The sequence below is a fragment of the Anas platyrhynchos genome, chromosome 2 (assembly GCF_047663525.1).
Source record: "Anas platyrhynchos isolate ZD024472 breed Pekin duck chromosome 2, IASCAAS_PekinDuck_T2T, whole genome shotgun sequence".
NCBI classification, from domain to species: Eukaryota; Metazoa; Chordata; class Aves; order Anseriformes; family Anatidae; genus Anas; species Anas platyrhynchos.
In genome coordinates, this window is record NC_092588.1 from 16,608,211 (window position 1) to 16,622,256 (window position 14,046).

Below are 14,046 nucleotides of genomic sequence, written 5' to 3' on the forward strand. Positions count from 1 at the left end.
GAAGTGTAAAATACTTATCATGACTTCTCAACTATCCTATAAAGTGTCTTATTTACTAGTTGTTTTTTCCTGATTTTTTTTTTTCTGCTCTTGTGCATGGTAATGATTACTGTTACTTATTTTGCTACTTTGGTATTTTTGCTTTGTATAAGTAGTAATATCACTATTCACTATTTTCCTGTAATAATTTGACAGGTGCAGAATAATTCTTTGATAGAATATTGTCTGTCTTCTGGGGTTAAATTCTCTTAGACCTAATTCCTTTTATCTCTGTATTCCACAGCATTATTTCCTGATAGTCAACATAAAACTTCCTCTTCCCTATAGCTTGTAAATATATGTAGTCTATGAAGTCACTTGATTATAATGTACCTAATATTAACCTGTATATTAAATTATTATTATTATTATTATTTTAATTAGGTCCTCTTTTATATAGAGTTCATTATTCACTGGCAAAGTTAATTAGAGAAAACAGCACTTGAGTGAAAGAAACAAGTTTAAGTCTCTGTTTCTGTTTTATTCTCTCTTAATTTTTTATATCTGTTGTTTCAGTTTTACTCTCTTTTTATTATTATTTTTTTGTTTCAAAAATACATTAACACCACGTGTTTTGCCTCATTTAACTGCCTTTATCACAAAGACAGTCCAAAACATAGGCTTTTACACATATAGTTCAGCTGGTGGTGAGTGGGGGTGAGGTGAGAGACAGCTACCTTCCATATCACACTTTGAAAATAAGGATTTTCAAGTGGAGAAAGAAGCAGCTGCAGATCCAACAGTAGAGCAGCAAACTGTATTTCAGTTTTAATATCCAATTCTCTTCAGTTAAAAAAGTACCTTAGCCTTGTATGTTTGGTTAAATAATGTGATTTTTTTTTTCCTATTAATGAAAGGTTTATGTTTTTATGTGAAAAATAATTTAAAAAGGAAAATAAAATCTGTATATATCCTGAATAAAAAAAATTTTTTGGTACTAAAGCTAGGGACGTAGCTAAGGTAGATTTGAAAAGAACTAGTGGAGACACTTCAGCATGGGGTGGATATGAGTGTCTGTAGATCTTGAGAATGTATGCTACTTTTAGAAGGATTTTTTTTGTGAGCTGTAACAGTGTTTCTTTGTCTATTTTTTTTAACGAAATGTAATACTGATTTTTAATATAATTTTTCAACTGTGAAGTAACAGGCAAATATGTTGATAAAAATATGTTATTTCTACTGCTAACTAAACCTTTTCAGAATATATGCAGAAAGTAGTATAAATCCTCTATTGCTTGCACACTGATGGAATTTAGATTTGGGAAAATATTTTGATTCTAGTGTGCTTTCAATAAGATGTTGTGGATGACACTGTTTCCTCTTAAATATTCAGTTACTGGAAAGAAAAAAAAATAAAATAAAATTTCCCCCCAAATTCAGCTATTTCAAAAATTTCAGAGTTTCTTTATTTTTAAAGGTTGCTGACTTCTTTTGGCAAGTATTCTTTATAGTATTTATTTTATTTTATTTTTGATGTCAAGGAGATAAGTACTAGTGTTTCTGTATACAGTAGAAACACCACATAAGAGTCAACAGTTTTCAAGCAACATATCTAACTTTTTTATTATTATTATTTATTTCCCAGGTTCCATAAATATGTGACAATGTTTTACATTTATAATAGTGCATGGAAATAAATACTTTTGGCCTTCATTTTATTTTCAGTTATGCAGGAGAAATAATTAGTTACTGATTTTACTTCTGTCCTTTGTTAGGCACACAAATTGGTCTTCAACTTGTTTTAGTAAATTGTTTTCCACAATAGGTACAAAATATGAGCTTGCTAGGTAGCTGGTACTCTAATTTGTATATAGTTTCATGATTAAATTTATCAAATGAAGTGAAATATTTTAGACTGTATTGCCTGATATGTGTTTTTGTTTGTTTGTTTGTTTTTTAACTAGTGAAAAAGGCCATAGATTTTAAATCTAGAGGATTTAAATTGTTTCCAGGGAAAGACAACAGCAACAAGTTTTCTATCTGTGAGTGTACTCCTTTTTTGTTACTTTTTTCTAGTGCAAGAGTGAACTTTGTGCTGTGTTCGTGTGTTTTTGAAATTGTTTATGTATTTCTAAAAGTATAACTAACTTAAATCTGTTTCTCCAGTCTGCATGGTGAAATTTTAAATATGGTTCTACTCTAAAGGCAGACTTTCTATAAATCTGGTGTTGTGGAATTATGTTATTTTCTCAGGAATTTCACATTAAAATTAAAGTGTTTATAAAGAAATAAATATTCAGCCTCCCAGTTGTCAGCTGAAATCTTAGCTGGGATCAGGAGATATGTTATTTTAATTGAAAGCTTGTACTAATAGGAAAAGGCTATGCAAGCCAAAGCCCATCCTCATTTACAAACATACAAGCAAATATCTTTTTCAAGCAACACCCTTGAGTTCACTTCCTGAAATCTCTTTTTCTTCATTAACTTTGACATTTTGAACTGATTAATTACCTGTAAGTTTAAAAAATTTGGAGATGCTTAGATGCTTAGTGCTTCAATTGTAATTAAAGAAAGTAGAAACAGAAAGTGCTCAGCATCTTATAGGACTGAGTCCTGATTAACTCATAAGGAGTAGCAAAAACATTTTTGACATAAATTAAACAGCTACGATTTTATATACAATTACCTGAAAGAGGATATATTTTTTTTTTCAAAAGAAGATGCCATTTTTATAGAACTCCTTTTTGGACTAGAACCATGTTTTAAATGAAGTAATCAGTTAAAGGATGGACTAAATGCTTTAGCATATTAGCATATGTCTGCTTATACTACATATCATTACTCTTCACAGGAGTGGAAGGACTTACTTTTGAGGCTCCTTACGCTGGGCACATTTAAATTTTTTTTTTTTATTTTTTTTTTTCCCCCAGGGTGTTCGTGATTGATTCAGAGTCCAAAATTTAGTAGGGGCACACTGGCATATTTTTAAAGTATTTTTCAGTTTTGGATTTTAAACTGTCAGACTTTATATATATATATATATATATATATATATATATATATATATAAAGCTGTCTTCAAGCAGAGCAAGATCTTTTCTTAAGTTAGAAAAACAAAGCAAAATATACTTCTGTTCAGCTTTATAATGTAGCTTATTGCCACATTCAACTTTTCTGTAAACTGCATCATCTAAACAGTTCTGAAAGACATTTCTGTTTTATTTAAAACTAATGTATTGAGATACTTAAGAACAAGTGTTCCTTTGATATATATATATCGTGTGACTGCAAAGTAGAGTGATTACACAACAAGAAATAACAGCAAAATAAATAGTGTTTATATCATTAAGGTCTCTTCTTGATAGAGTCCATTTGTGCTTTCATAGTTACAAATTAGAAAGTAGTAAAATGGCTGATAAAACAGATTGTTTCTCTTTACATTTGTTTTATGCAAAGCATTAACTATTCCATTATATAAGCATTAATAAGGATTGAGTATTTATAGTAAAGTACCAGACATTTGTGATATTTAAAAGTCATTGTAATGAAATTAATTATTAAAGTTATTTATAAATATTTTAAATAAACTGTATATCATTTAATGTTATGATAGTCTATGTAGAACTGAAAACTTCTATATCCTGGCTTATTTGTTACACAGATTAGATTACCTACATGAATCAATAACAAGCATAGGTGAAAACCTTGTTGATTTGTACCTTTAGTGAATCATAATCTGGTCATAAAAAGATAACCTAGATTTTATATTTTAGTCTATCATTTGGTTAGCTAGTCACCATAGTTGGTGAAATTGAAGAGAAAGCACTTCATGAAAAGCCTATGTATTTAGCTTTTGATTTAGATAAAATTCCCAGTGTGACCTCAGCTGGATCTCTATTTGCATTACAGTGACAGGTAGGGTCTTTAAAAAAAAGGATGATGGTTATTGAGCTGTTAGTGGAACTAAGATATGCATAATTGAATACCTATTTTACAATAGGCTTTGTATTATAAAAGTCTTTAGAAATCATCTAACATTTCTCATGTGTATGTCTTTTCCTATTTTTCAATGTACCGGTTATCTAACATACCATGTAATTATCTTCATATAGAAATTATTTTTAAAAGATAGTCCCTAATCCTGCAAACATTTATGCACATGCTTAGTTGAAATGCTTATTGTTATCAGGTTTACCCTGTAAGAACAAAAGCATGACATAAGCATAGTTGATTGGCACATATTGAAGCCAGAATGGTAGCTTCTGATATAATAATATATTTTGAAATAAGTATGCATCAATTTCATTTTGCATTAAAAACATAAAAAAGATCAATCTAAATTAGAACTCTGAGATTTCTTTCTCTCAGTTTCATGATCAGACCATGAACGAATGCTTTTCTGCCTTTAACTGCCTTTAACTTTAAATGAAAGGAAAACCTATCACTGCTAACTCTCACATGAATATCTGGAGTGTAAGTACATAGACAGGTAGGTAGATATATAGACAGGTAGATAAAGAGGTAGTCTTGGGGAGCTATTTGAGAAGTGGATTCCAGTAGACTGAAAAATCAAGCATTATGTCTGGAAACATTAACTTGAATACAAACTTTCAAAATTTAAGTTGTACATATTTTTTGTAAAGTACTGAACAGAAATCAGAATAGATTTGCCTTAAATGCATTACTGATTTGGGACCAAATGTGATGGAGAAATCATTTTTATGACTTCTACATAGAACCTTCTTCTGGATTGCTACTGTCATATATGTTGTTTTATTTTTTATTTTTTTTTACTGTAAGTATTTTATTGATTTTCTTTAAATAACGCTTCAGGTTTTTAAGAATATGAATAAATATAAAAGTTATATTTTTTAAATCAATTTCATTGAGTATTTTAAAGAATAAGTCTTTATATTAAAGATGTCAGAAAACAGTATGGTTTCTCAAGTTGCCATTTTTGGTAGAAATTGTAGACTATAATAATTCTCGTGCTGTAAAATCCGATTATTTTTTTTAAATATTTATATTTACTGTGTTACCTAAGAGAGGAAAATGTATTGTATAAAAATAAAACTACTTTAAATATTAGAACTTGAATACTGATAAACATAAATAGTTGTTTAATATGGTAATTTTACTTTGTTTATAGTAAAAAAATAAATAAATCTCTATGCTATGATATAGTCCCAAAACAGTTATTAAAAAATAATAAAATATTTATTATTATTATCCAACATCATGAGAACGTTTCTAGCTATATATTTAACATATGTTTAATGTTAGGATAGTTAACGGACAGTCACAAAACCAAGAAGGTATCTTTTTCCCTATTTGTTGTCAGACATAATTCCTCTACCTTCCTACATTGTGGAAAATTGCTCAGTGAATTCTATCTACCTCAAGTTTTAAGGTTCTGTCTATATTTGACAGGCTGGTTGTGATGTTTCTGAATTTCTCAGGCTTTGAAACTGTTTAAATGAATGGACATTTCTAAGATAATTAATTCAAAATAGTTGCCTAGCAAGTTCCTCATAGATGGCTTTGTGGAATGCAATTTAAGGAATCATTAGATTACATATAATTTTTATATATACAATATACAGTTGTTAGAAATACATGTATTCCAACAGTAATGGGAACTTGTTTTTATGTCCATGCTTTTATCTACAGTACTGGGGGAGAAACGATGGAAAGTAATATGGCTCTGAGGAAGAGCCCTGCTAATCCGAAGTCCCCTAACATAGTGATGCAGATGAACAGGGGTTGCATTTATTTGCTATTAAAACCAATTTGGTAGAACTCTGCTGGGGCAGAGGTCTGTGATCCCAGTTGACAAGGACTGAGCTTGGCAGTTTTTGACTAGAGAAGAGTGCTAACTTGACGCATTTTCCTTTCAATCCTCTACAACATTTTTATTTGGCCTTTGCCTTCCTCTGAGGTATTGAGCCAATTCTTCCATTTGTGTATGTGTAAGACAACAAATTTCAGGGAAGGGAAGGTCCCCATATATTTCTGAATGTTACTGGCCATCATGAAAAGCTTAGGTTTAATGCACAGCCTTTAGAAGTATAGTTAGAAACTACATTTTTTACAATATGAAATGTGATGAGCCTAGTTATGCAAACTTTTTCTTATAAGGAAAGTTATGATACTAATATTAATAAATTAATATTAATAAACTCATATTGCGAATCCATTGGAGTAATTCTCTAGAAAGAGAGATGAATCCAACAAGCAATCTCTTAGTATAAATCCCTTGGTTTCTTGTCAACTTGAATTGCTGAAAAGAATATTCTTCTATTGGGTCATGATTTTACCAAATAAAAACAGACTAATCTATGCTACTTTTTGAAGAATGTAATTATTTTGGCCTGAAAATTATTTTTGCAATATATACTTTACAAATCTATAGAAATTATGGGAAAGTGCATGATGCGTTAAACCAAAACCAAAACAAACAAACAAACAAAAGCAAAACACAAAGCAAAAACAAACGAAGAGGGAGCAATATAATGGGGGTTACATACAAATTTCTGGAAAAACATATTGAAAGATTCACAGGAAGTTTCTCTCTGAAGATCTGTTTTAGTTTATTGTAAGATAAATGTATGCAAATCAAACTGGCATTCTGGGGGTATCTGCATTTTTAATTAAGGATGATTCTGTCAGGATGAGCCTACCCATTCAAGTTCAAGGAGAAAAGGTCAGCTCTCAGTGGAGATGACATTTATTAAACTATGTTCAGAGTAAAATGTTACAGCCTTGATGAACACTCTTTTATATGTGAATGTTTGTAAAGGAATAGCAGTAATATTTACATATGGGTTCAGTAGTATTACAAGCAAACAAAATAGCTGAGTAGTACAACTTATAGAAAACTCATTATTATTTTTAAACATACAGAAATACATGCTTTGCTTGAGATAGAGAGAAATGTTACGTACTGAAACTAGATATTATGTAGATGCTCATATTCTGTAGAAAATCTGTTTTAAATGATAAAAGGTATAGATATACTTTTTCATGTTTGTTAATTGCTTAAATATGCATTTCCTAAAAACAGTATTATTTTGTTTGTTTGTTTGTTTGTTCTGTTTTGTTTTACAGTAAATGAGGGAGGTATTAAACAGGCATCCAATTTGTGTCCAGATCCTGGAGAACCTGAGAATGGAAAACGGATAGGCTCAGACTTCAGGTAAAATATAAAACCTACCATTGTATCATTTTTCTAATACTTAACTTGCTGAAAATGTCTTGGAAAATTCATTTTTGTTGTTGAGCTGTTCTTTGAAAATTAAACTTCTCAGTAAAAACTGAAATGGAATTCTATATGACATTACATGGTGCAATATAAACTTTTCTTCGTATGCAAAGAACATAAAATACATAATGTACTGTACGTAAGTGTACAAGTGATACTGCGTATCATCTCTGATGATCTGGGAAAAAAACTATTGAAGGTAATTTAAAATAATTTTCTCATGTAAATACTGTGTTGTACAAATACTGACATACACATGTAACTGAAGGTCTTTGTGAAGGACATGAGAGGATGTTAAAAAAAAAAAAAAAAAAGAATGCAACACACAGACACACAGAACCACAATAAAAACTTGCAGATGTTTCAGATGTTATTATATAAAATCTTTATTAGGATCTAATGGACAATATTGTATTTTCTGCAGTATATTTTTCATGACCCCAAATGTTTGATACATGCAGGTGTATTAAACTTCCATAGTAGTCCTCAGAATGGTGTAGCATTTTTAATACAGACTTTTAATGCTAGCTCTTTGTTGCATGCCAAATCAATAGTGAGTAATAGCGCTATAAAAATAAAAAACAGAACTATGTCATAGAATTGTATTTTGTTTCTATCAAATGCTTTAAATTTCATTCCTAGCTGGCTTTATAGAACATTTCTAAAAGGGCTCCAAAGAATCATACGCTGCCAGTGATCTGTTTAATGTTTTGAATTAATTTTAATCTCTTAGCTATCTAAGTTTCCAAATTGTTTTCTTTGTTTTAATTTGAATGTTGAACATCGTAGTGGGTTTATGTGGCAAGGTTTTGGTCTCATCATACACTAAAAAGGATTAAACATACATATTTTATACTTAATAATAGTCAAATTTTGTACTGTATTAAGAGAATGAATCTTGGGCTATGTTCTTGCTTTGAGTTGTATATTAATGTGATTTTTCTATAATTTTTATAAATCTCAAACAGCTAAGTGGGGAAAGAGAAAAGAAAGAAATAAGGAGAAAGGAGATTTATAATTTTAAAATGAATTGGTTTTATTACATTCAGTTTTGTTCTAAAGATGTATTTTCCATATAGTATACAGGACAGTTCCTAATGCTTGAAGATAGTGAGTATTAGAGGAATCTGGTAGATGACCAAAAATTTAAAAAATTTGTGTTACTTCATTCTTTTATGTAACTTGTACTTTTTTTTTTTTTTTTTAATCTGTTTTGTTTTTACTTTTCTCCCTGCAATCAAGCTGAATATAGAATTGACAATGACAACCCAAGTGAATGTGCTAGCTGGCAGTCAGTTATTATGGTCTCTCTTGTTCTCTAGTTTTGAGAACAGAAAAAGCTCAGCACGCATCAGAGAAAGCTTTATAAGTAATTTTACATGAAATGTCATTTCTGACATTACCTGACAAAAAATGATTTCTCAGTATTTTCAAAGAAATAAAAACAAATGAACTATATTTCTTAACAGTCATGCTTTCTAGAATCATTACTTTGGTCAGTATTTCATATTTTAACATCAGAGATATGTCTTGGTAAAGAAAGTCTTTGACAAAGAATCTGAAAGTCTTTTCCTATTTTGCAAATATCCACTTAAAGACCTACCTGAATGAAATTCTAGTTAAACTTTTGTGAAGTACTTTTTGTGTACCTCAGAGGTGATGGTGATCATGTTGCCCTCATTTTTCTTTTTAGGGCCAACTGTTAGGAGATAATTAAACTTTTTTTTTTTTTTTTTTTTTGTTCCCACTACACACTGTGTTGATGTGACTGTCAAATTTTCCTGTTTCAAATGAATTTATAAGAAAAGTGAAAGGAGAAGGCATTCAAACTATCTAACAACAGAATAAAAGATATATTGGTTGATACTGGTGGTAGGGTGATGATCAGACCAAATAATCTTGGAGGTCTTTTCCAACCTTAATGATTCCATGATTCTATGATCTTACATGTAAGAGAGAAATAAAGTTATTTCCTGTCTAAGGCTTGTTAAACGTCTTATGAATGTGAATGGTGAAATTTGTACTTGTAAAGAACAGGACTAGTGAATGTCACATATCTCACTTCTCTTTAGTTTTCTTCAAATGTGAAGGTATAGATTTGGAAGGATTTTAGTGCAATTTCACGCCTGTTCTGATTAAAAACACTGTTTGCCTTCTCAGCACATTCACATGTTCTTACAGACTTAGAAAATACATAACGCAGGCTGTAAGACAAACTGCAGCATTTCATGACGTCCTTTGGGACCTAACATTCCATGTTCACTGTTTCTATTTTTTTTTCTTCAAACGTGAAAATCCCCATGGCTATATTTTAGTAAAGCTTTAAAAGTTTTAAATTTAAAACTTTGTCTCTGATACTAGATGGCTCTTTGAGCATCTACAGGACTTTAAAGATTTTTTTTTTTTTAAAAAAAAAAAAAAAGGACAATGAGACTTGCTAATAGCTACCAGCATTTCCTGTACTGAAAAAAAAATATATTTTGCCTCAAAAAGAAAACTTCAAAAAAACTTACTTAGAAATGTAAATGTAGAAGTGTTCATTCTGCTAGAATTTCCAGTCACTGGTTTTATGATACCTGTCATTCAGTAAAATAAACATTTTTTCCATGGGTAAAATTTTAGAATCAATGCCACTATTGGAAAATCTAAAAAAGATGTAATACATTAAGATCTAATAAATTTCACTTAATCTTATTTTTGTTTGTTTGTTTGTTTGTTTTTAATTTGGGGGGGGGTTGTTTGTTTTAATTTGGGATGCTTTTTTGTTTTTTCTCTCTGTTTCTAGTGGAAGTCACATAGCCAAAGTGAATTGTAGTTGGGCAGGTATTTTATTATGAAGCAAACGTACCTCTGTAACATCCCAAAGTTCTGGCTTCATGAAATGAATCAATGAACCTACCTTCTAACTCTGTAGTATAGTCCAATTAAGTTCTTAAAGATGAGATTCAAATCAAATGTGGATCACAACAGCCCAGTGTGAATGCTCTTAGCCACTAAGATGCTAGTGTGGTCTTAAAAATACAGATTTTATTGATAGAAGGAAGTATATGTAGTATATATTCAAGACAGTTCTTGTCAGTGTCCACTTAGTTTCTTCTTAGTGAATTTTGTAAGTCAAAATACAAACAGGCTGCTCTTCCCAGGTAGAGCACCTTAGAGGCTTGTAAGCAGCCACACACTCAGGATAGTAGGGTTTCTGCCAAGATACAGCTGAATAAGATCTTCTGCTGAATAAGATCTGACTTCGCAAAGACATTTGGTCTTCATTAAACCTTGCTCACCAACATATTCTACAATGTCTGTTATAAATCACCCAGCTAATAAAACCAAACAAAATTTACATGAAAAATCTAAATTCAAAACCCAGAATATATATCATTTCTCGCTACAGCTGAGCTTTTGAATCCTCACATAATTGTTTTTTGTTCAATAATAAAGAATATAACAAATAATGGAAAAATAATCTAAAATTAGTTGTTTTTTCTACACAAATGCCAGCTTTGCCAATAATAACATTCAATGGGAACTTCATATGAAGTTCAAAATTTTAAAGCTTCTCTTTCACATCCTTCCTTTACAGATTCTATACCTTCAATTTAGGCTTTTCCTTACTGCATTTACTTTGCCTTCTCTAAAGATTCTTCAAAAAATAGATATGAAATGGAAGTGTGTGGTTTTTTTTTTTCAAATTCATATAGCTTTCTATTTTTTATTTTTTTTATTTTTCTATGTGCAAAACTTTTTTTGCTATACTATTTTGCTATATTTTTATAGTATGCTATAGTATTTTGCTATAGTATGCTATAGTATTTTGCTATACTTTTTCCTAATGAAAATTATTATTATTTTTAATGTCAATCTTCTTTTGTTCTTCTATAAATATAAATTTGCAGATGAAGTTGCTGAGAGACACGGGACAAGGACGCATTTTTTAAGCTAGGAACAGTATCTCATAGATGCCAAGGGTTTATAAGGGTTCAAACTAAATTGAACAGCTTGAGTGTAATATTGATTGTATTTGTCCTTGAGAGGGCATCTACTCCAACCTCCTGCCTAAAGCAGGACTAATGCCAACACTAAATCAGATCATCCGTGGCTTTGTTTAACCAGTCCTAAAAACTCCCAAGAATGGAGATTTCACAACAGTCTGGGTAAACTGTTCCAGTTCTGACCTGCTTTCCTGGTTTCCTGTAATGTAGCACCTGAATCTCCAAAACTGACTATTCACTGCTACATTAAAAGAAGTTTGGCTTCATCATCTTTGTAAATGTTCTTGAAGTAATTATGGTCTGCTATTAGCAGGTAGCTTAGTCTTTTTCAGACTAATTAAGCCAAGTTCCCTCAACATTTCACTGTAGGTGCTCTAGGCCTACAGTTAACTCCTTTGACACCTTTGGAGTTTTTATCAATAACCTGTCTGAAATTGAAGACCAGATACTGGGCTTAATATTTCAGAGGCTGTCTCACCAGCTAAGTAATTATTTCACTTGATCTGCTGCCACCACTTTGTCTGATGTAATTGAGTATGTAGTTTGAGTATGTAGGTGGCCAGTAATGGTGGCCAACTGAATATGAAGCCATTGAGTCCTATCCTTGGAGCAGAGCTGCTAGGCCAATTTTCAGAGTATCTATTCAGTGCAGACTTCCTCAGCTTCCAAAAGATAATGCTGTAAGAGTTAGTGTTAAAAGCCTTGCTGTGGCTGAGCACATCTATCACTTTTCTCTGGTCTATGTAGCCATAGTCATTTATGTAGTCAAATGACTACATAGTCATATGTAGTCATTTTGCCATAGAAGACAATCAAGTTGATCAAGTATGATTCACCTTTGGTAATTCTGTGTAACTGCTCCTGATGGCCTGCTTTCCTAGAAAATACACACTTTCCAGGGATTGAGATGAAGTTCCAAGAGTTGGACTTGATGATCCTTAAGGGTCCCTTCCAACTCAGGATATTCTATGATTCTATGATTCTATGATTCCTAGCTTCTCCTTGCCTTTGTTAAAAATTCACGTGGTGTTAGCCTTTTTGCAGCCAACAAGAATTTGTCTTCATCACCATGAGCTTGCATAGATGATGCCAGCCTTGCATAGCATCAACCAGTTTTTTAAGCATCCTGTGTTGAATACTATCTGGTCCTATGTTTTTGAATATATCCATCTTCTTTTACCTGACATTCCCCATCATTGTATGTGTCTCCTCTTTCCAAATTGTGACAGTGCTTCAGAAAAGGCATTGAGTACTTCTGCCATTTCCACATTATATTCCAACATCACAGGGTTTCCTCACCAATTTGTTAAAGGATCCACATAGTACATGAACTTCCTTTTGTGACTAATATACCAACAGAAGCTCATATGGTAGTGATCAGAAGATGAACTAAATATGTGTCTTTTTCTCTAAGCATGCACTTCACTTATCATCCCTGTCAGTCTCAGCAATACTGGACTAGATCAACAAAGTTTGGTGCAGTATCGTTGATCTGTGTTCATAATTTCTGAATATAATTTATAATTACATTTAAACCTCTTAGTATATATATATTGTGTATATAAAAAAGGTCGGCCAAATCCCTCTGTCCCCCACACCTCAAGTGTTTATACACATTGATGAGATCCCCTCTCAGTCTTCTTTTCTCCAGACTGAAAAGACCCAGGTCTCTCAGCCTTTCCTCATAAGGAAGATGCTTAAGGCCCCGTATCATCTTTGTGGCCCTCCACTGGACTCTTTCCAGGAGATCCCTGTCTTTTTTGTACCGGGGAGCCCAGAATTGGATACAGTACTCCAGGTGAGGCCTGACCAGGGCAGAGTAGAAGGGGAGGTTCACCTCCCTTGACCTGCTGGCCACACTCCATTTAATGCACACCAGGATCCCATTGGCCCTCTTGGCCACAAGGGTACACTGCTGGCTCATGGTCAGCCTGTCATCCACTAGGACCCACAGGTTCTTCTCCTCAGAGCTCCTCTCCAGCAAGTCATACCCCAGCCTGTACTGATACATGTGGTTGTTCCTTCCCAGATGCAAGACCTCTTATTAAACCTCTTATTATTTGGTTTCTTCCTACCCATCCCTCTAGCCTGTCCAGGTCTCACTGAATGGCAGCACAGCCCTCTGGTGTGTAGCCACTCCTCCCAGCTTTGTGTCATCGGCGTACTTGCTGAGGGCAGACACTATTCCCTCATCAAGGTCGTCGATGAAGATGTTGAACAAGACTGGACCCAGCACCAACCGCTGGGGAACACCGCTAGTCACAGGTATCCAGCCGGACTCTGCACCGCCAATCACCACCCTCTGAGATCAGCCAGTCAGCCAGTTTTTAACCCACCTAAACTATATAGAACCTGGCGTAGCTGAGTACAATTCTTAACATTAGTAATAAGATCATTTTCTATATCATAATTTTGAAATTTTCTCCAGCTCTTAATCTGATTTGTGGCTCTTTTTACTCATTAGTACCATATATTTTTTCAGCCTTAGCTTGCAAGGGACTTTACATTATATTGACTTATATCCTCATCCTTCTCTTTTTTTGCACTTTTACAAATTTCTCCAATTTTTACTTCAGCTCTTCTTTAACCTGTTCTTTCACAAAGAGCTTCATCCTGATTCTTATACAGAGCTTTTTTTTTGTTTTTGTTTTTTTTTGTTTTTTTTGTTTGTTTTTTAATTTATAGAACTATTATCTGCTATCAAAACTTCCATTTACCCATCTATGTCTCTGCAAATCGCAAGTGCTCCCCAAACTTCATCAGCACAAGAGATTGTGCTAGTCACCATTCCTTTTCAAACAAAGTAAGAAAACTATTC

The 14,046-nt window shown here is 32.4% G+C and overlaps 1 protein-coding gene across 4 annotated transcripts in view; it reads left to right on the forward strand.

Moving 5' to 3' along the window:
• The window catches only part of CSMD3 (CUB and Sushi multiple domains 3), a 641,367-nt gene that overhangs the window by 251,127 nt on the left and 376,194 nt on the right, over positions 1-14,046 (forward strand). For 2 of the 4 annotated variants that reach the window (XM_005009295.6, XM_038175101.2), the window contains 2 exons: positions 1,944-2,021; positions 7,086-7,173. In XM_005009295.6, coding sequence (XP_005009352.3) covers positions 1,944-2,021; positions 7,086-7,173 — 166 coding nt within the window. The remainder of the gene's footprint in view (positions 1-1,943; positions 2,022-7,085; positions 7,174-14,046) is intronic. The other 2 variants (XM_038175100.2, XM_038175102.2) reach the window with 1 other exon arrangement.